A 22,851-nucleotide genomic window follows, 5' to 3' on the forward strand; every position below is an offset into this window, starting at 1 on the left:
TACACACACGGCTCCGCTCCGTACACCTCGTACACACACGGCTCCGCTCCGTACACCTCGTACACACACGGCTCCGCTCCGTACACCTCGTACACACAGGGCTCCGCTCCGTACACCTCGTACACACACGGCTCCGCTCCGTACACCTCGTACACACACGGCTCCGCTCCGTACACCTCGTACACACACGGCTCTGCTCCGTACACCTCGTACACACACGGCTCCGCTCCGTACACCTTGTACACACACGGCTCCGCTCCGTACACCTCGTACACCTCGTACACACACGGCTCTGCTCCGTACACCTCGTACACACACGGCTCCGCTCCGTACACCTCGTACACACAAGGCTCTGCTCCGTACACCTCGTACACACACGGCTCCGCTCCGTACACCTCGTACACACACGGCTCCGCTCCGTACACCTCGTACACACACGGCTCTGCTCCGTACACCTTGTACACATACGGCTCCGCTCCGTACACCTTGTACACACACGGCTCTGCTCCGTACACCTCGTACACACACAGCTCTGCTCCGTACACCTCGTACACACACGGCTCCGCTCCGTACACCTCGTACACACACGGCTCCGCTCCGTACACCTCGTACACACACGGCTCCGCTCCGTACACCTCGTACACACACGGCTCCGCTCCGTACACCTCGTACACACACGGCTCCGCTCCGTACACCTCGTACACACACGGCTCCGCTCCGTACACCTCGTACACACACGGCTCCGCTCCGTACACATTGTATACAAAACGGCTTCGCTCCGTACACCTCGTACACACACGGCTCCGCTCCGTACACCTTGTATACACACGGCTTCGCTCCGTACACCTCGTACACACGCGGCTCCGCTCCGTACACCTCGTCCACACACGGCTCCGCTCCGTACACCTCGTACACACGCGGCTCTGCTCCGTACACCTCGTACACACACGGCTCCGCTCCGTACACCTCGTACACACGGCTCCGCTCCGTACACCTCGTACACACACGGCTCTGCTCCGTACACCTCGTACACACACGGCTCCGCTCCGTACACCTCGTACACACACGGCTCCGCTCCGTACACCTCGTACACACACGGCTCCGCTCCGTACACCTCGTACACACACGGCTCCGCTCCGTACACCTCGTACACACAGGGCTCCGCTCCGTACACCTCGTACACACACGGCTCCGCTCCGTACACCTCGTACACACACGGCTCCGCTCCGTACACCTCGTACACACACGGCTCCGCTCCGTACACCTCGTACACACACGGCTCCGCTCCGTACACCTCGTACACACACGGCTCCGCTCCGTACACCTCGTACACACACGGCTCCGCTCTGTGAACCTCGTACACACACGGCCCCGCTCCGTACACCTTGTACACTCGCGGCTCTGCTACATCCACCCTGTAAACCCCTCCTGACCCCACACAGAAACTTCCCCTCATCCAGCACCATGACAACCAGCACAGCAGAGTCCTGCATACACTGAGGCCCTGATCATGTGATCCCATGACTCCTCCCCTCCCGTGACCTCATCACAGGTCCTGTGTGCACAGAGCAGCCATATATGTGGAGTGCGGCTCTGCAGGTGGAGGTCGGTGCTGGAGATTCCCCATTACTGGGCGCGGGGGACATTAACCCCTTCAGCACTGAGGAGACTCTTTTGGGTCCCTTTGTGGTGTGAACAGTGAGGTAACAGCTGTGGACAGAGGGGTCGCACTGGTTACACACCGTCGTCTATTGGAGCTTTCCGGTAAGCAGCGTTTCCCCTCATATATGGAGATTTTGGGGTCACTGCCCTAGAACAAGCAGCATATAGTTCCCTGTGTGACATCTGCCCCCAGACTCCTGTCGGTGATTGACCTTGTGCTTTGTTTCTGCTCATAGTAAATACAGGTTGGATTGGAAGCTGCAGACGCCTATAATGGGGGACGTGTCGCTCGGTAACGAGGGGGGAGACGCGGGATGGGAACATTTCCCCCTTAGTTTCCCATAAGAATAGTGGCCCCAATAACATTGGGCTGAGACTCGGACACACGACCTTGCGCCGTTACACAATTTGTGGTGAAGGTTCCTCAGTAACATTATTGGAGCTCCTTTCCTTATCCCTTTTTGGAAGTGCATTGAGCAGCAGGGTGTTTTGCTGATGAAGGGAAAAAAATCTCTTTAAGGTTATGTGCCCATGTAGTGTTTTAAACTGGACACTCAAAGCCGGACTCCTTCCCAGAAAACGCGTGTTTTTTTACGCGCGATTTTACCGTGATTATGATCGCGTTTTTGCCGCGATTTTCGCGTGCGAAATTCAAGCACTTTCCAAGCGATTTGAAGCATTGCTTGGAAAGTGATTGACAGGTTGGTCACACTCGTCAAACATAGTGTTTGACAAGTGTGACCAGCTTTTTACTATTGAGGCTGCCTATGCGGCAAAGGTAATAGGTTTTTGACAACTATGAGAGACAATTACCTTTCACAACTGGTTCAGGACCCAACAAGAGGGGGGGCACTGCTAGACCTAATATTAACCAACAGGCCAGACCGCATATCAAATGTAAGGGTTGGGGGTCACTTGGGTAATAGTGATCACAAATTAATAAGTTTTCATGTATCCTTTAATAAGATGTGTAGTAGAGGGGTTACAAGGACACTAAACTTCAGGAAAGCAAATTTCCAACGGATGAGAGATGATCTTGGTGCAATTAACTGGGACGATATCCTGAGACATAAAAATACGCAAAGAAAATGGGAGACGTTTATTAGCATCCTGAATAGGACCTGTGCACGATATATACCGTATGGGAATAAACATGCGAGAAATAGGAGGAGACCACTATGGCTAAATAGAGGTGTAATGGGCGCAATAAGAGATAAAAATAAAGCATTTAGAGAATTAAAGCAAGTAGGTAGTGATGAAGCATTAAATAAATACAGAAAATGAAATAAATTCTGTAAAAAGCAAATCAAGAAAGCAAAGATTGAGTCAGAGATTCATTGCCAGAGAAAGTAAAAGTAATCCCAAAATATTCTTTAACTACATAAATAGTAAGAAACTAAAAAATGAGTGTTGGCCCCCCTTAATAATAGTCTGGGTGAAATGGTGGATGAGGAAAAAGCCAATATGCTAAATGACTTTTTTCAACAGTATTTACATAAGAAAATCCCATGACGGATAACATGATCAGGGATAAAAAAATTCTCCATTAAATGTCACCTGCTAAAATTAACCAATCCCCAGGCCTGGATGGGATACACCTCCAAGTACTGCAAGAATTAAGTACAGTCATAGATAGACCATTATTTTTAATCTTTAAAGATTCCATAATAACAGGGTCTGTACCACAGGACTGGCGTATAGCAAATGTGGGGCAAATATTCAAAAAGGGGACAAAAACTGAACTTGGACAATATAGGCCAGTATGCTTAACCTCAACTGTGGGTAAAATCTTGGAGGGTTTTCTAAGAGATACTATACTGGAGTATCTGAAGAAGAATAACCTCATGACCCAATATCAACATGGGTTTAAGAAACATCTTTTTTATTGGATTTTTGACAAATAGAGCATATTGACCAATGTATACAGTGCCATAGGATAAAGGACACCTTATACAATCTAAGCGTATATCTGATAAGCTTTTATGAAGAGGTAAGTTCTGGACTGGACCAAGGAAATGCAGTGGACGTATTAACATATTTGTTAATGACCTTGTAGGGGTTATAGAGAGTAGAATTTCAATATTTGCAGGTGACACTAAACTATGCAGGGTAATCAATTCAGAGGAGGACAATTTTATATTACAGGAGGATTTATGTAAACTAGAAGCTTGGGCTGATAAATGGCAAATGAGCTTTAATGGGCATAAATGTAAGGTCATGCACTTGGGTAGAACAAACAAGATGTATAATTATGTGCTTAATTGTAAAGCACTGGGCAAGACTGTCACTGAAAAAAACCTGGGTGTATGGGTGGACGACAAACTCACATTTAGTGGCCAGTGTCAGGCAGCTGCTGCAAAGGCAAATAAAATAATGGGATGCATTAAAAGAGGAACAGATGCTCATGAGGAGAACATAATTTTACCTCTATATAAGTCACTAGTGCGACCACACTTAGAATACTGTGTACAGTTCTGGTCTCTGGTGTATAAGAAAGACATAGCTGAACTGGAGCGGGTGCAGAGAAGAGCGACCATGGTTATTAGGGAACTAGGGGATCTGCAATACCAAGACAGGTTATTACACTTGGGTTTATTTAGTTTGGAAAATCGAAGGCTTAGGGGTGATCTTATTACAATGTATAAATATATGCGGGGACAGTACAAAGACCTTTCTAATGATCTTTTTACTCTTAGACCTGTGATGGGGACAAGGGGGCATCCTCTATGTCTGGAGGAAAGAAGGTTTAAGCATACTCACAGATGCGGATTCTTTACTGTAAGAGCAGTGAGACTCTGGAACTATCTGCCATATGATGTTGTAATGAGTGATTCCCTACTAAAATTTAAGAAGGGAATGGATGCCTTTCTTGAAAAGTATAATATTACAGGTTATATACACTAGTTTCCTTGATATTGCGTTGATCCAGGGAACTAGTCTGATTTCCGTATATGGAGTCGGGAAGGAATTTTTTTCCCCAATGTGAAGCTTACTGTTTGCCAAATGGATTTTTTTGCCTTCCTCTGGATCAACATGTTAGGAAAAGTTAGGATAGGATATAGGTTGAACTGGATGGACTTAAAGTCTTCCTTCAACCTTCAACTATGTTATAGTGAGACCCTGTGGTGACATCCAAGAGACCACACAGAATTCAGGAACTCCAATGGGGACATTCCAGGTCTTCACTCTCCATGACTGAAGCAATGGACTTGTCTGTGGTCGCCGGGCCGTCTCCCCTGTATCTATAGATTATGGAGGTGACACTGTCGTTTTTTGGCACTAGGATTGTGCGATCACAAAGCCGCTGATGGGTGTTACATTTGTTACAAATATCAGGGAAAACTTGGTCAGTGACTTCCAGTACCGAGGATGTCATTCTGCCGAAGTCTTCTGGGAAGGAAATTAAGTCAATGGTGGAATCTGTAGAAAACCTGTAATTTCCGAGGCAAAGTAGGTGGCGGGTAAATGTATCCGCAGTTGTATTTCCCATCAAGTGAATCCGTGTGTTAGTAGTAAAAATTAATTTCTGACTATTTGTCCATAGATAAGATGTTATGCAGCCATTTAGCTCATCTGCTGGTGTTGCTCCCATAAGGTCTGGTAACATTTGGCAGAAAACACCTTCAAAAAGTACAACAGTTCCCCCCCCCCCCCCCCCATTAAGCGATTGGATCCGTGCAGATCTTTCAAATTGCATTCGAGGGCCTCAACCACTGTCTTTTGCGCCCTGAACAATTAACGGGAATTTCCAAGAGCGCTAGATTCAGGGCAATCCCAGTGCTGAATGAGCCGTGAGGCCTCCATCTAAAAGAGTGACCACAATTCCAGATGATGTGACGGCCAGAGCAAGGTTATTGTATGAGCACATTTTTGCTATAAGCAAATTAATGTTTTACCGGTACCTCCTGGGGCATAAAGTAAAAACAGTCCCCAATTTCCACTTGAAATCTGAGCCATAATTGCCAAATAAGCCGATCTTTGGTCATCAACCAGAAGAAGCTTATTTTATGTTACATTTTTATGGATGGGTGGACAGGTGGACATTCGAGTTCTGGTCCATGACCCAAACTTTTTAGAAAGTTCGGTTTGGATACCAGAACACCACCAATACTTCCACCAGAACCCGAACCCCATTGAAAATAGTAGATATCCGAACTGATAATTAAAGGAAAAAAAAAATTCTCTCTCCTCTTCGCCAAAACTGACCTCCTAAATACCGCCCTGGTCTTAAGCAGAAAGTCCCGTGTTCTGTGTTCAGGCCCGAGCAATGACTGTCCGGTACAAACACTGAACGTTTAAGTTCGGGTTCGCCCATCTGTAGACATAATCCTTCAACTTTTCCAAAGTTCCAAAGTGGCTTTTTCCTCGCAGAATATCACTGTCCATATCACCAAAGGCTGGTGGAACTGGTGCTGGTAAACCTAATGCTATTAAATTTTACTATTGATACATTTGTACCTTTCTTCTAGAGTCAGGAGGACTTTGTTGAATATGTCGGCAGTGAAACTTATGTCTAAGTCTGGATTAACTCTCCTGTGCTCTCTATGTATATCTTCACTAAGATATTCTTTGTGTATGTCCCAAAGAGCCCGGGGATTGGAAGGTGCACAGGTTGTAGATATTATAGTGAATAGGCTTTGAGGTTGAGGTGGGAAGTGAGTGAGGGACGACTCCTGCAATGTCATGTCCCAGTGTGGATCATCTTCGATGAGACCATGCTTTTGGCATGCCTCCCTGTAAGTTTGACACAGCTCATCATCAACTGTTTTTAAATCTGTGACAGATGTCGGCCCACGGAGAGTGTGAGGCAATAAACGTAGGTAGTGACATTCTGCGTTGTTTAGATGAACTGTATACACGTGTCCAAGAACGTCACTGGAACGTCCATTCCATCCTTGGCCTCTTGCACCTTGTTTCCGCCTGCAAATGTCCTCGTAAATGGATCTGATCGACGCAGGAGAAAGAGAGAAAGAAAGCTGTTTATGTTGTATTAGGTCGTGGTGGAGCTCTTCTCTCTGCGTTATTGGTAGTGAAATAAACTAACCCCTTACTGCCATCGGATGGTATAGTACGTCCAGTGGCAGTATCTCCCGCTTTGATGTGAGCCCGCATCAAAGCTGGGACATGTCAGTTGTTTTGTAATAAAGTAACTTGGCACTCAACTGAATTGTCCTTTTAAAGTGAAGTTTTTATTTATGTGCAGTCCTACAAAAAGACGTTTTGGCCTACACTTGGCCTTCGTCAGTCCGACTGCTGTCTATATAGTATGAACAAACGTATGTCCACAAGCAAAATAATTTTTTGTAAGTTCCTACTTCCAAATATGGTGTAGGCATATAGCAGGCTTCCAGCTACCTTAAGGCGTGCTGTGCTGGTAATTCAATTACCGTATTTTTCGGACCATAAGACGCACTTTTTTCCCCAAAAATTTTGGGGGAAAGTGGGGGGTGCGTCTTATGGTCGCAATGTGCGGTGGTGGCAGCGGGCGAGGCTCTGCGATGCGGTGGTGGCAGCGGGCGGCGCTCTGCGGTGCGGTGGTGGCAGCGGGCTGTGCTCCGGTGCAGGGGCGGCGGCTCCGCCGGCGTTTCTTCGCAGCCCGGAGGCCCCCCGCACACCCCTTGCTGGGCGACGCCATGTTGCGGTGGCCTCCGGGAGCATGGACGCCGGCAAGATGGCCGCCGGTCCGGGGACGGCGCATGCGCAGCTTCAGATCTCGTGCCGAGATCTCGGGGGACGAGATTCAAATCTCGGCAACGAGATCTCGTCCCCCGAGATCTCGGCACGAGATCTGAAGCTGCGCATGCGCCGTCCCCGGACCGGCGGCCATCTTGCCGGCGTCCATGCTCCCGGAAGCCACCGCAACATGGCGTCGCCCAGCAAGGGGTGTGCGGGGGGCCTCCGGGCTGCGAAGAAACGCCGGCGGAGCCGCCGCCCCTGCACCGGAGCACAGCCCGCTGCCACCACCGCACCGCAGAGCGCCGCCCGCTGCCACCACCGCAGAGCCCACCAGCCCCAGCACAGCTGCCCATGCCACAGCTGCCCCTGCCCCAGCCCACCTGTCCCAGCCCACCTGTCCCAGCCCACCTGTCCCAGCACAGCTGCCCCAGCACAGCTGCCACAGCTGCCCCAGCGCAGCTGCCACAGCTGCCCCAGCACAGCTGCCCCAGCACAGAGCCACCGCACAAGCCTGGACCACTGAATGACCCCTGTGACTACTTCTCCACCTGTGCCGGATCCCTTCCCAGGTAAGCTGAATTCGGACTGTAAGACGGACCTCCATTTGACACATTATTATTTTTTTCCCTATTTTCCTTCTGAAAATTGGGGTGCGTCTTATGGTCCGGTGCGTCTTATAGTCCGAAAAATACAGTAGATACAATATATTCCATAAGGAAATGAGGAGAGGTTCCCGCTGGATTGCTGAAGCAGTTTGCCTGTGGAAGATGTCTGTACTGAGACAGGTGTGAAAATATACCTGTAGAAAATGTCTGTACTGAGACCGGTAGCAAAAGGCCCGTATGGGGCATATAATAGTAGCTTGTAGGTGTGCAGGTGAGACCGGCAGCCTAAGGCTAATATGGGGCTTATAGAAGTAGGTTGCAAGTGTGCAGGGCTGAACACGGTATCCGCCGCCGTTTGGAAGCCCTGTACACTTTTTGCTACCGGTCACAGTACAGACATTTTCTACAGGTATATTTTCACACCGGTCTCAGTACAGACATCTTCCACAGGCAAATTGCTTCAGCAATCCAGCGGGAACCTCTCCTCATTTCCTTATGGAATATATTGTATCTAATTGAATTACCAGCACAGCACACCTTAAGGGTAGCTGGAAGCCTGCTATATGCCTACACCATATTTGGAAGCAGGAACTTACAAAAAATTATTTTGCTCGTGGACATACGTTTGTTCATACTATATAGACAGCCAATGTCAAACTCTGATAGCGGCATTTAACGCACGCCTCCGGCGATTAGGCCGGAATCACGCGCACCGCTGACCCTGTCACCTGATCGGGGGTCATCGATTCGTTGACATAGCAACCAGAGGTGTCCTATGGTTGTTGATGCCGGATTGCTATGAGTGCCACAGCAATGCCGTAATTCTACTACATACAGGCAATCTGAGCATCGCCTCTATGTAGCAGAGCTGATCGGGCTATGGCAGCTTCTAACCTCCCATGGAGGCTATTGAAGCATGCCAAAAGTTAAAGAAAAATGTTTTTAAAAATATTTTAAAAAAATAAATAAAATGAACTTGATCATGTGCATCCTCCTGTAACATGCTCCTTAACCCATCCTGCCTCTACCAGAACCTGATCTGTCTTGTCCGCACCTATACCGCTACCTTCACCAGTGCAGTCTGAACCTGCACCTGTGTGATCCTGTACCCGAGTCCGTCCTGTGTTCCTGAACTTTATCGGGTCTGTTTCCTATCCAGTACCTGTCCTTTTTACCAGCCATACAGTTCTAATCCAGAACTTATTTTGTCTTTATGTGGTGCTCTGCTTAGATATTCATACTGATAGCTTTTGACAGGTCACTGACCTGCCCAGTAATTTACATACTGATTATAATATGTTTTGAAAAAAAAATTTACATTCAGCAGGCAGTCTCCGGTGGCGACGCCTGCGCTGTAGCATGATCACATTGATAATGTCCATTTAATTATTTTATTTGGTGATATAAACTTATTCAGAAAAAAAACATTTGTAAAATGGCACCGGTCACGCCTGTGAAGTAGCATCTATCGGCGATCTGATAGATGCTACTGCACAGGCGCCGCCGGTGCCATCATGGTGGAGACATTTTTTTTCTTCCAGTAGCAAAATGGCATTGGTGGCACCTGTGCAGTAGCATTGTATCAGATTGCCGATAGATGCTACTGCACATGGGCTACCACACACAGATTTTGTGCTCTTTATATAGATGTAAAAAAGAAAACTAAATAGTGTCCAATAATAAATCTCATATTTCCCTTATTATCTCCAGTAATTGTATTATTACACAGGATTCGTATGATGTTACATCGGCTCATCTTCTCATTCAGGTCTCTACAATATCGGATCCTCTCAGTGAAGATCTTCTATATTAAAGATTTTTTTCTGAATTGCCCATCACAGATGGATATGGTCAGGGACAAGATGGCGGAGAGGATATTACACCTCACCCTAGAGATCCTCTTCCGGCTTACTGGAGAGGTGAGAGATTCTGATGACGTCACATTCCATCATTCTTATCTATGGGAATAACAGATGGAGAGACCTGGAGAGGTGAGGACTCTGGAAATGTCTGTAGTGAGATTTATTAATGTGTCTCTCCATAACCAGGATTACACAGTAGTGAAGAAGACCTCTAGTGAGCGCTGTCAGGACCCTGTGTCTGAGGGATGGGGAAGACCCCTGAGCCCAATCATAGTGCCTCCACTTCACCTCCTGGTACACGAGAACATCAATGACCAGAAGATCCTAGAACTCGCCTACAAGATAATTGAGCTGCTGACTGGAGAGGTGACACTGCTGGGAATGTTGGGACATTATACAGTAACACTATGAAGGGATCGAGGGATGATGGTATCATTGTATGTGTCAGGTTCCTATAAGGTGTCAGGATGTCACCATTTATTTCTCCATGGAGGAGTGGGAGTATTTAGAAAGACACAAAGATGTGTACAAGAACGTCATGATGGAGGTTCACCAGCCCCTCACATCACCAGGTAATAGACAGGACTAAATACACACAGTGTATTATTGTATGTAAAGAATGAATTCAGTCCCTGTATGTGTTTCCTCCAGATCTATCCAGTAAGAGGACAACACCAGAGAGATGTCCCCGTCCTCTTCTTCCTCAGGATTGTAAACAAGAAGATCCCAATGTTCCTCAGGATCATCAGGTAGATGGAGAGAAGGTGTCAGGAGATCTCCTCTATGATGTGTAGATGGCTGTGAAGGTCTTGTGCTCCGTCTTGTTTTATCCACCAGTATTATATGTTTTATACTTGTGTAATGAGAACGGTGGAGATGGCAGGATTAGAGCTGATCATAGATGTGACCTCTCCATCTGTCTGTAACTTTGTTTCAGGGTGAATATCTGACCCATATTATTACTACAGAGACATATGTGAGGGGTGATGAGCGGTGTAAAGAGGAGATTCCTACATATGACTACCCAGGTGAGTAGTGACCACTAAATACAGAGAAGTGACAGATTCTTCGGTCACCGCCTGTAGCTGCTTTATCGGTTGTGTAGTCCGGCCGTATTACAATCGTGTGGTCAACATTTTGCTTCTCGACCACAACATATTCAACCACCCAAAAGTGTTCAAATGACTTAAGCCATTGAAAGCCCTTTTCTATAGAAGTTACAACCTGATAGATCCAACTCCCAACTGAAATAAAAAGACTCTGTCTGTTACCTGCACAGATCTGTAAACTACAAAGCTAAATGACAGCGTACATAGAATGTGCTGACAAGTTAGAAAATCACTTGAAGAAAAATAATATGATGAGCCTGTAAGAGAAAGTGGAGGGTAATGATTTAGGACACCTTAGCACTGTAATAAAAAGTTCTCTTTAAATGTCTAATACTTCTTGAAACTCATCTGACAGAAAATATTGGCCCTTACGATAGTTTAGATTGCAAAGAGCCACCGAGCCCCATACTGTAATTACCCCAGAGAGGTTTCACCACTAGTTACTTATTTTTTTATTCAAGAAGACTGTTGAGTTTGATCATTTCAGTAGATGTGTTATTGTCTATTGTCAGTTTCTTGACTACAGTAGTTGGTGCCCAAAATATTCTGATTTATCCACATCCCGCTGCAAGTTTTGTGTTCCTAATCAGGGCCCATTTTTCAAATCTAACGTGTCACTTTATGTGGTGATAACTTGGGAATTCTTCACAAAGGATAATGGATGTTACAAATTATTTTCAAAATTCTCTTGAATCTTCTGGTTCCCATGTCTGTTCTAGCCTGCAGAATGAATAAGGCGGCTCTTGGTGACAGACAGAGACGTCACAGGAGCCGATCCCAGAGGAGATGGGACACACACTGTGCAGAAGACCTAATGTGACAAAAGTGCAGAAAACTAGAGCAGTAGAAATTCCCATAAAGTGGCGCCATCTTGGGAATTTTAACCCTGAATGAATTAATCTTTAGAAGTAGGGAATATTTTGACTCCAAAAGGCCCCGTCACACTAAGCGATCTCGGTAGTGAGATCACTGCTGAGTCACAACTTTTGTGACGTAACAGCGAGATCGCTGTGTGTGACAGCGATCAGCGAGCGGCCCCCCTGCCGGTATCGATGATCGCTGGAAGAAACCTCTGGACATTTCTTTGGTCGCTGGTCTCCCGCTGGCCAGCACGCATCGCTGTGTGTGACAGGCGGGAGACCAGCGATCAGGTGTAAAAAAAATAATAAAAAAAAATAAAAAATATAGTTATTCTCACCTTCCGACGTCCTGTTCAGCCATCCCGCCTCTCTCCATGCTCCGGTCCAAGTGATCCTTTGCACGAATGACCGCGAGACTTTGTTATCCCTCGAGACCATGACATCTCGCGGTCATTCTCGCAAAGGATCACTGGGACCGGAGCGTGGAGAGAGGCAGGATGGCTGCGCGAGACGTCGGAAGGTGAGAATAACTATATTTTTTTTATTTTGATTCTATTTTTTACAGGGATGGCAAGCCGGGCGCTCGGCATCGCTGTGCTGATCGCTGGTGAAGCTGTCTTTGTGACAGCTCACCAGCGATCACATAGCGACTTACTAGCGATCCTGACACCTTGATATCGGTGTCGGGATCGCTGGTAAGTCGCATAGTGTGACGGGGCCTAAAGACACTTTCCGGATATTATCAGGCAGTAGATGTTGGAGAGTGAAAAATTGTTTTTTCTCACTATAGTAATGCCAAACACATGGATGCTAAATGTGGTTTGGGCGCAATTCAAGGCTCAGAAGCGAGGGGAAGATTTGACTTTGGAAAAGCAGATATTGCTGAATTGGTTTATGGAAGCCATTTTGCTTTTCAAGAACCTTTAAGCACTAATGTTGTGGAAACCTCTGTTTTTCCACTGACAGATGATGGACCTGAGTGGGGGGCTTGTTTTTTGTGCGATGAGTAAAAGTTTTTATTGGTATTATTTTTGCCTGCATAACATTGGTGGCTTTTTATTCCATATTGGGGAGGCAGAATGCACAAACAGTTGAACACCACACTCTTACTAGTTCATCGTATGAGGTTTTCTATTAGGCCGTGGTCACCTTAGTGTTGAATACGGACGAGTTCTATGCAAAACATTGCATAGCTCTCGGACCATTGTTAATCTATGGGGCATTTTTCCCATCACCATTTTTTTTTTTTTCTCGGGCATATTCTGCGTGCAAGAGAAATCGCAGCATGCTGCGATTGTACGCGTATATCAGCTGAGTCTCGCCAATGCACATCTATGGGTGCGAGAGAAAATCTGACACCACACGGGCCATCAGTGTAGCTTACGAGAAATACACATTTTCCTAATTTCAGCCCATTGAGCCATTTAATTCATTGGGGAAAATTTGTGAGAAATGTAAAGCCACACGCATGTCATACGGATACATAGGTGAGAGAAAACAACATCATCAACGCATTGCACACGGATGACCGTACGGAGACCTTTTGTGCGACTCTCGGCCGAGAGAGTTGGACTGATTTTTTTTTTTTTTTTTTTTTTGTTCCCCCTCATGCGCTTAGTGTGACCCCGGCCTTAGACTGAGAACTGTCATTGTTTTGGTGAATAATTCAATATTTTTCCATAACTTGCTATTTTTACTAACAGTTTAAGTAGAAATGTTCAAAATATAAAATTTAAGGATATTTTATTCAGAAATAAATATTGGTTTTATTTTTGGCAGATGACTGTACCAGGAGATCAGAGGGAGAGCTGACATCTTCAATTTTTAAATCAGATGAGCTTGAGATTCCACTGGATACAATTGAAGTGAATACCATTACTCCAGATATATCATCATCCCTTCACAGCAAAGATCTTTCATCTGATCCTTTGAAACAGATCACTTCTTCTGATTCATTACTGAATACTAAGGAAAATCAAGGTTACAAGATAAGAATTCAAAAACAAACTGCTCCTAAAGCAAAGGCATTTTCAGTTTCAGAATATGGAAATAATTTTCCCATTGAAAAGTCTTTTCTCAAACATCAAAAAATACACACAGAGAAGAATAGCTTTTCTTGTTCCAAGTGTGAGAAATGGTTTAACGAGAAAACGCATCTTGATAGCCACCAGAGAACCCACACAAGGGATAAGTCTTTTTCATGTTCAGAATGTGGGAAATGTTTTAACCAGAAATCAGATTTTGTTAGGCACCAAATAATACACACAGGGGAGAAGCCTTTTTCATGTTCAGAATGTGGGAAATGTTTTCGAGATAAATCAACTCTTTTTATACATCAAAGAACTCACACAGGGGAGAAGCCATATTCATGTTCAGAATGTGGGAAATGTTTTACCAGGAAAGCGCAACTTGATATCCACCATAGATCTCACACAGGGGAGAATCCTTTTTTATGTTCAGAATGTGGGAAATGTTTTCGAGATAAATCATGTCTTTTTAAACATCAAATAACTCACACCGGGATGAAGCCTTATTTATGTTCAGAATGTGGGAAATGTTTTAAAAGGAAAGTCTATCTTGATAGCCACTGGAGAACTCACACAGGGGAGAAGCCTTTTTCATGTTCAGAATGTGGAAAAGATTTTCGAAATAAATCAGCTCTTTTTACACATCAAAGAACTCACACAGGGGAGAAGCCTTTTTTATGTTCAGAATGTGGGAAACGTTTTGTTAAGAAATCATCTCTCCTTCATCACCAAAGAATTCACACAGGGGAGAAATCTTATTCTTAATGTGGGAAATGTTTTACACAGAAATGAACTCTTAATAAACTTCTGAAAGGTCACAGAGGGGAGAAGCCTTTTTCATGTTCAGAATGTTGGAAATGTTTTAACCGAAAATTGTATTTTCTTGAAGGAATTATCCACTACTGTCATGAACTGGGGATGTTTGGTTGCCCCCAGTTCATCAGGGGATTTATTATATCCCACTTTCCAGTTCCGGTTTGGAACTTGCAGCTCTCTGGCGCCCCCTTACCCTCAGGTCAGTTAGGGAACTACACCTAAGATAAGTAGTCGCCAGGAGGGCCGCCTTGCTGTGTACTGTTTTTAGGGCATGCTGTAGTGAGGGTGTTATAACTACACCCAGTCTCAGGCGGGAAATACACTTATAAATCTCCGTCCATCACTGCCAGAGTCTTCCCAAAAGCCCAGAACACTTCGCTGCCACCAGCTCCTATTTCTTATGATTATTATTGGGTCAAGAGCCAACATATTCTGTAGCGTTGATTTAGTTCGGAGGACGTGGCAATAAGTTATTAGAGCAAGGAAAACCGAGCTAGTAAATATTATAGCTTTTACTCCAAAAAGAAATAGGCAGTGTTTACCAAAATATAAAAAGGTATTACAAATGAGACAATCTACAGTATATACAAGCAACTGCAAAATAAAGATGGTTTAAAGATGAGCTTACATGTTTCAGTTACTGGAACGCCATGTGGAGATGGTTGGTGGGGGGAGGGGAACCGTCACAATGCACAGCCTCTCATAGCTGGATCCCTGGCAAAAGACACCCTCCAAATTGCGCTTCATAATCTTATCCCCTTGTCCAGAATTTACCAAATCCTTATTAATTCCATATCTGGCTGGAAACCTCATAGAGCGATGGTGGGACTATCATTACTCTTGTTCTGGAATTAGTTTTGTATTACATCCAAATGTGAAGTGGCTGTATGACCTGGTTAAGTAGAAATCCATTTATCGGATTCTGCTGGTGCTGGAGCTTAGAAAACTCACTGGGTGGTGGTTCTACCGATGTAGCTGCCAGAAATGTAAGTTTTTCTCCTATATCAATTGGTGCCATTTATATTTGACCTATAATGAACACTACTAGGACAAAGAAGTCTTGGTTTGCCATGTGCTTCAGACTGCTTTAAACCAGTTTAGGGCCATAAAGCTACACAGTGAGGCTGCTGGCACACTGGTTTCATTTTACAGCTGTATAACAGGGGAAAGAGGGGGGGAAGCTGCAAGGGGGGATCATGGCTGGGCATGTCATTCAGAAAACCAAGATGCTGTAGCAGAGCTTGGTATACTTGACCAGCACAGACAACAATAAGTCATACTTCCTGACACCTCCCCTTTTTGGACTGCGCTACGGAGGCAGGACCTCTCTGTGCACCTCGGCAGGCTCGCCTCGCCGGGACAACCCGTCTGCATTGCCATGCTTGCTGCCCCTATGTGTTTAATGGTAAAATTGTACTGTTGGAGGGCAAGGCTCCAGCGTAGCAACCTTCTGTTTGTACCAGGTACGGTGTTCAGCCAGCTGAGGGGGTTGTTGTCGGTCACCATGGTGAAGGTGCATCAGTACAGGTAGTGCAAATATTGGAAGAGCCCAAACCATGGCCAGGCACTCCTTTTCTATGGTGGAATAGGCCACTTCCCTCAGAAGAAGCTTCCGGCTCAGGTACAACAAGGGGTGCTCTTGGTTCCCCTAGTCGACCTGGCTAAGCACAGACCTGAGGTCAAACTCGCTGGCGTCGGTCTGTACCAGGAACGGCCGACTGCTTTTAGCACCGGAGCGCTGCTCAGGGCTGTTTTCAAAGCCCGGAAGGCCACCTCACAGCCATCTGTCCAGTCGACTGTGTGGGGTAGCTTCTTCCTAGTGAGGTCTGTCAAGGGTTTTGCCAGGCTACTATCGTACCTTGCAGTGCCCAGGAAGGACATCGCCTGCTTGGTCCTGGGGGTGGGCAAGGACGCAATTGCGTAGACTTTTCGAGGCTCTGACGTCATAGAACCCCTTCCTACCCGGTGCCCCAGGTAGTGGACCTCACTCATGCCCAGCTGGCACTTTCCTGGCTTGATGGTCAAGCCTGCTTGGTGGATTTGCTGAGCACCTTCTGGAGATGCTGAAGGTGTTCCTCCCAGGAGAGACTGAAGACGACAATGTCATCCAGGTACGCCAACGCGTACTACTCCAGTCCCTGAAGCAGGTGGTTGACCATCCGCTGGAAAGTGGTGAAAGGGGCATCCTTCATGCTGAAGGGTATGACCGTGGACTCTTACAGTCCCAAGGGGGTGATAAAGGCGGACTTCTGCGCCTCAGGGCTCAGGGGAATCTGCCGATATCCCCGACTCAAATCCATAATGGAAAAATATTGCGCGCCAGCTAACCGCTCAAGCAGCTCCTTGATTCGTGGCATTGGGTGCTCATCAGAGGCTTTGATGGCGTTGAGCCCCCTGTAGTCCACGCAGAACCGGGAGGTCCAATCCTTCTTTGGCACCCAGACTACAGGTGAGGCCCACACGCTCTTGGACAGTTGAATCAACCCCAGCTGTAACATCTCATCGATCTCCTGGCGCATAACATGCTGCACCTCGTCGGAGATCCGATAGGGTGTCCACCGTAGTGGGGCATGATTCCCAGTGTCCACTTCATGGACCGCAAACTCAGTCCTTCTGGGTCTGTTGGTAAACACGGCCCGGAAGGGTTCCAGCAAGGCGCTTACCTCCACGTCCTCTATGGACCCATCGGCCTTGACTTGGGCCGACATGTCCAGGAGGGGGTCTTCCTCCCTGTCTTCGGGCAGGTTGCAGACCAGTAGGATGCAGGCTTCACATGCTTGACGAGCCTTCAGCATATTGATGTGAAAGGCCTTGCGCCTACCTCGAGTGTGGTCAAGAATGACCCCGTAGGTGACTGGGTTGAGATGTTGGTGCACGAGGTATGGGCCTTCCCAGGCTGCCTGAAGCTTATCCTTTGGTATTGGGACCAGCACTCACACCTTCTGACCCACCTGGTAGGTCCATTTCCGGGCGTTCTTTTCGTACCAGTGCTTCTGGTCAGCCTGAGCCTGCGCCATGTTGTCTTGCACCAACTGCTGCAAGGTCTGCATCTTGTCATGGAAGCGCATGACATACTCCACGATGGACACTTCTGAAGGGTTCAGCTCTTCTCCCAAGGATTCCCTTACCAACCCAAGGGGTCCCCAGACTCGCCTGCCATACAGGAGCTCGAAGAGGGAGAACCCCGTCGAGGCCTGCGGAACCTCTCGGTAAGCGAATAGCAGATGTGGGGATACTGCTCCCAGTCGTGCCCTTGGGTCTCAACCAGCATTCGTAGTATCTGTTTGAGGGTACCGTTGAAGCGCTCACACAAACCATTGGTTTGTAGGTGATACGCGCTCGATAGAAGATGCTTCACCTGCATTTTCTTACAGAGAGCTTCTATTAGAGGAGACATGAATTGGGTCCCCTGGTCGGTAAGCATCTCCCTGGGAAATCCTACCCGTGAAATGATGGCCAACAGGGCATCCGCCACCTTATCCGCCCTAGATGAGGACAGAGCCACGGGTACTGGGTAGCGTAGTCTACCACAGTCAAGATATACTGCTTTCCAGAGCTGCTGGGGATGGCCAGTGGGCCCACAATGTCCACTGCGGTCCCCTGGAAAGGCTCCTGTATCACTGGCAGAGAGATCAGGGGAGCCATGGGAACAGGCCCTGACTTCCCCACTCTTTGACATATGATACAGGAATGGCAGTAGTTTGTTACATCTGTCCCCATCTTGGGCCAATAGAAGTGTTGAGACAGTTGGGCCTTAGTCTTGCTGATTCCCATGTGTCCAGCGAGTGGAATCTCATGGGCAATTCGCAACAACTCACCCCTATATTGGTATGGGACGACCAGCTGTCTTTCCCTCAACCACTCCTTTTGGGATTAACCAGGAACTGTCTCCCGGTACAATCTCCTTCATTGCCAGAACACCCTCTCCTTATCAGTCACAGAGGTGGGGTCCTGGGCGAGGCGTCTCACGGTATCCTGGCTCGCATCTGAGTGCAGAGCAGCCTGGAACTCCTGGCTCAAGGCGGCCAGAAGTGACGTCAAAGTCCCTTCCTCACGGGAACCCTCTGGGACCTGCTCTGGGTCCATCTCTAATTCAGTCAACCCTCTGACTGAGGAGGGTCCTGAAGGCAGGGCGTTACCTACATTATGGGCACTCTGACTGCGGGTGACAGTAGCTACGTAGGCTGTCTCCCCCAGGATTTTCACAGACCCATCAGCCGGCGCTGCTATGGGTACTACCTCCCCATCCAACCCCAACACCTCAAGAGAAGTGCTGTGTATGGGGCAGTTACATTCCTCTGTGGTACTGGTCAGATGCACGACATCACCTTCCTTACGGTTCCCGTGCATCTCCCCATTTCCCTTAACATTGTCGCTTGCTCCTGTTAGGGGTTCCTCAGCCATTTCACCCCGCAGAGTGACGTGGCTGAGCACTCCTGCACATGTAGACACATCATTATTATCAGATAAATGGTTATCAGGTAATTCACTGTCAGGCAAAGCATGCAATTTCACATCATTGTCATTAGCATTAACATTACCCTTAGTATAAGGGACATAATACGCAAACATTCTCTCCAAATCAGTCCCCATTAAAACATTGGTGGGCAAGTTTTCGGACAATACCTCATCCTTCACCCCGCCCCCTGCACCCCAATATATAAAAACCCAGGCCATTGGCAAGGGGCAGCAAACGCCCCAATCCCGGTGTCAGTCAGGGTTTTCTCCGGAATAATCTCTTCAGGGGCCGCCAGTTTGGGTCAGATGAGTATTCATTCAGCCCTGGTGTCCTTCAGACCTCTAGCGACGCGGCTCCCCACGGTGACTTGCTGCACAATGTCACAGACCCAACCACCCCACCCACAAAGAAAACTGCTGCATTAGGCCCTAAGGCCTTGACTGGGGGGTTCTTCTGCTTCTCTGGACAGGTGGCGCTGATATGTCCAGTCCGATAACAGGAAAAACTCTTGCGAGGGACTGATGTAGGCCTGGTGTTGACAAAGGGGACAGGACCTCCGGTGAGTCGGCTGGCAGGGGTACTGGGGTTGGTTGATGGCTTTCTCCCTCTCCAGCTGGCGGTGACTGGCTTCCGCGCCTCCAGCTTATGGTTTGCCTCATAGGTGTTGACGATCTGCGCTGCTTTGTCTGCGTCTTTTGGCTTCCGGTCCATCAACTGTCACACCTCAGCTGGGCAAAGATGTAGGAACTGGTCTTTGATCATCAGATCCCTCAGCTGCTCAAAGGTGGTTGCTGACAGTCCTTGGATCCACTGGTCAAAGTGGGTCCTGAGTCCATGCACCACATCGCTGTAACTGTTGTGTGAGCCACGTTGGGCTCGCCCCTTGGCTGGGAAGACCTCTGCCCCTGGATTCGGGCTAACTCCAGCTGGTACTCCTACTCGGCTTGGCGCTCAGTTCTCTCTTCTTCTAGATGTTTGCAGGATCAGCTGCAGACATCTCTGGGTTATCTGCGGAGCACTGTTGCAGAGCCCTCTGCAGGCGGGGGTCCACGCTATCCTGCTTGCAAGTTGGGTTGGCCTGCCCCTGTTGGACCTCTGGTTCAGTATCGTCCATACTTTGGCTGACCCCTGGCTCCACCGGGCTCTGGGAACGGTCTTGATCTGCTTCAAGTCGCACCAGTTCCGCGACCATTTGGTCTTTGTTCTTGCCATGGGGGTCAATGCCTTTGAACGTGCATATTCCAGCAAGGGTGCCCTTTTTCTGCTGGGTGTACCAAAGCTCTCCGCTCGCAGCCATCATTGCCAAATAAAAGGACAGAAAAACGAAGAGAAAGGGTAGGGGGTAATCGCTATACACACTGTATCATCTTAGGACCTAATAAACACTGAGTTCGTCATCTTAGGACCTAATAAACAGTTCGTTCTCCAAAACTTTTTGTGCAGGATCCTCGCAAGAACCATGCAAGTTTTGTGAAAGGAATGATTGCTCAAACCAGATCACTAATGCTCTATTATCCCCCCGCTATGCCACCAATATGTCTTGAACTGGTGGTGTTTAGTTGCCCTCCGTTTGGCAGGGGATTTATTATATCCCACTTTCCGGTTTGGAACTTGCAGCTCTCTGGTGCCCCCTTACCCTCAGGTTAGTCAGGGAAATACACCTAGGATAAGTAGTCACCAGGAGGGCCGCCTTGCTGTGTACTGGCTACTGGGCATGCTGTAGTGAGGGTGATATAACTGCTCCCAGTCTCAGGTGGGAAATACACTTATAAATCTCCGTCCATCACTGCCAGAGTCTTCCCAAAAGCACAGTCACTTCGCTGCCACCAGCTCCTATTTCTTATGATTATTATTGGGTCAGGAGCCAACCTATTCAGTAGCGTTGATTTAGTTTGGAAGACGTGGCAATAAGTTATTAGAGCAAGGAAAACCAAAATAGTAAATATTATAGCTTTTACTCCAAGTAGAAATAGCCAGTGTTTGTGTAATTTGTAATACCTTTTTATATTTTGGCAATCTACAGCAGGGTTCCCCAACTCCAGTCCTCAAGGCCCACCAACAGGTCATGTTTTCCGGATTTCCCTTGTATTCTACAGGTGATGCAATTATTACCTGGGCAATACTAAGGAAATCCTGAAAACATGACCTGTTGGTGGGCCTTGAGGACTGGAGCTGGGGAACCCTGATCTACAGTATATACAAACAATTACAAAATATAGATGGATTAAAGATGAGCTTACATATTTCAGTTACTGTGACACCATGTGGAGATGGTTGGTGGGGGGAGGGGAACTGTCCCAATTCCTCTGGTCACAGTGCACAGCCTCTCATAGCTGGATCCCTGGCAAAAGACACCTTACTAATTGCGCTTCATAATCTTATACACTCTGTTCATGACCTCACTGAGTGAGCGGAGCTATGGAATGTACAACCCCTTTGTCCAGAAGTTACCAAAACCTTATTAATTCCATATCTATGGCTGGAAACCTCGTAGAGCGACGGCGGGGCTATCATTACTCTTGATCTGGAATTAGTTTTGTATTGCATCCAAACGTGAAGTGGCTATATGACCCGATTAAGTAGAAATCCATTTCTCGGATTCTGCTGGTGCTTAGAAAACTCACTGGGTGATGGTTCTATTGATGTAGCTGCCAGAAATATAAGTGTTTTTTTTTTTTTACTTACATATATCAATAATTGGTGCCATTTATATTTGACCTATAATGAACACTGTACTAGGACAAATAAGTCTTGGTTTGCCAGGTGCTTCAGGCTGCTTTCAACCAGTTTAGAGCCATAAAACTACACAGTGAGGCTGCTGGCACACTGGTTTCACTTTACAGCTATATAGCAGGGGAAAGAGAGGGGGGCTGGAATCACACACATGCAGCTATGAAGAGGGGGAAGCTGCAAGGAGGGATCATTGCTGGGCATGTGATTCACAAAACCAAGGAGATGTAGCAGAGGTCGGTATGTGTGACCAGCGCAGATAACAATAAGTCATATTTCCTGACAACTACTAGGATAGCCCTTTGTCATTACTCATGTTTGGCCTTGTTAAAATAAAACACATGCTCTCATTCCGTTACGGCACTCCTAGCGCTGTGGGGATTCGCATTCCGTGTCACAGCTTACTGATCAGGTACAGAGATTAGAGGATTATGTCATACAAGGTGTAGGCCATAATAATGCTCACAAAAACACTGGAGCTTCACAGCCAGCAAATAAACAGTCTGTTTAATATGGTTGATGACCAAGAAAATCAGAATAATCTCCAGATAAGGGGTATACCTGAAAGCATCAATACACAAGCGATTATGCCAACAATGCAGACATTATTCAGTAATATCATTGATGATCCTATTGATAAAGAGCTGGTGACCAACAGGTCGCACCGTACACTAGGCAATCGTGGTCCATGTTTATTTCAATGGAAAATGTATACAACTGCTCACAGACCTATCCTGAATGAAACTTGCTTAAAGAAGGGTGTTGAAACCAGTACTTAATGCCCTTTAGGAAAAGTATTGTTTACTTTGAAAGATCCAAGCAACATGAGGCCATTTAGTGATGCTCTGGATATTATCAGAATCCAAATAACTGACTGGCCACATGCTTTACCATTGCTACAGAGAGTTCCAGAACATGACAGAACATCCCCTGACGCAACACATAGAAGCACAAGGCATATAAATAGAATCATAGAATGGTAGAGTTTGGAAGAGACTTCCTAGGCCATCTGGTCCAACCCCTTGCTAAATCATCCCAAACAATT

At 46.9% G+C, this 22,851-nt stretch overlaps 1 protein-coding gene across 4 annotated transcripts; it reads left to right on the forward strand.

The window, feature by feature from the left end:
* Positions 1 to 1,563: 1,563 nt before the first annotated feature.
* LOC141055850 (uncharacterized) lies at positions 1,564 to 14,619 on the forward strand. 4 transcript variants are annotated; one of them, XM_073552568.1, is made up of 7 exons: positions 1,564 to 1,605; positions 9,785 to 9,862; positions 9,992 to 10,171; positions 10,254 to 10,377; positions 10,457 to 10,554; positions 10,743 to 10,833; positions 13,554 to 14,619. In XM_073552568.1, exons 1-7 carry the CDS (start codon positions 1,579 to 1,581, stop codon positions 14,564 to 14,566), a joined length of 1,611 nt encoding a protein of 536 aa, XP_073408669.1. In that variant the 5' UTR covers positions 1,564 to 1,578; the 3' UTR covers positions 14,567 to 14,619. The 4 variants fall into 4 exon arrangements, with proteins under 4 accessions (XP_073408669.1, XP_073408668.1, XP_073408670.1 ...); XM_073552567.1 differs by lacking the exon at positions 1,564 to 1,605 and adding an exon at positions 1,612 to 1,764 and having other exon boundaries at positions 9,673 to 9,862; XM_073552569.1 differs by lacking the exon at positions 1,564 to 1,605 and adding an exon at positions 1,612 to 1,764 and having other exon boundaries at positions 9,712 to 9,862.
* The last annotated feature ends 8,232 nt before the right edge of the window (positions 14,620 to 22,851 follow it).

Source organism: Dendrobates tinctorius, unplaced genomic scaffold (genome assembly GCF_039654945.1).
Source record: "Dendrobates tinctorius isolate UK_male_01 unplaced genomic scaffold, ASM3965494v1 ptg000192l, whole genome shotgun sequence".
Classification (NCBI taxonomy): domain Eukaryota; kingdom Metazoa; phylum Chordata; class Amphibia; order Anura; family Dendrobatidae; genus Dendrobates; species Dendrobates tinctorius.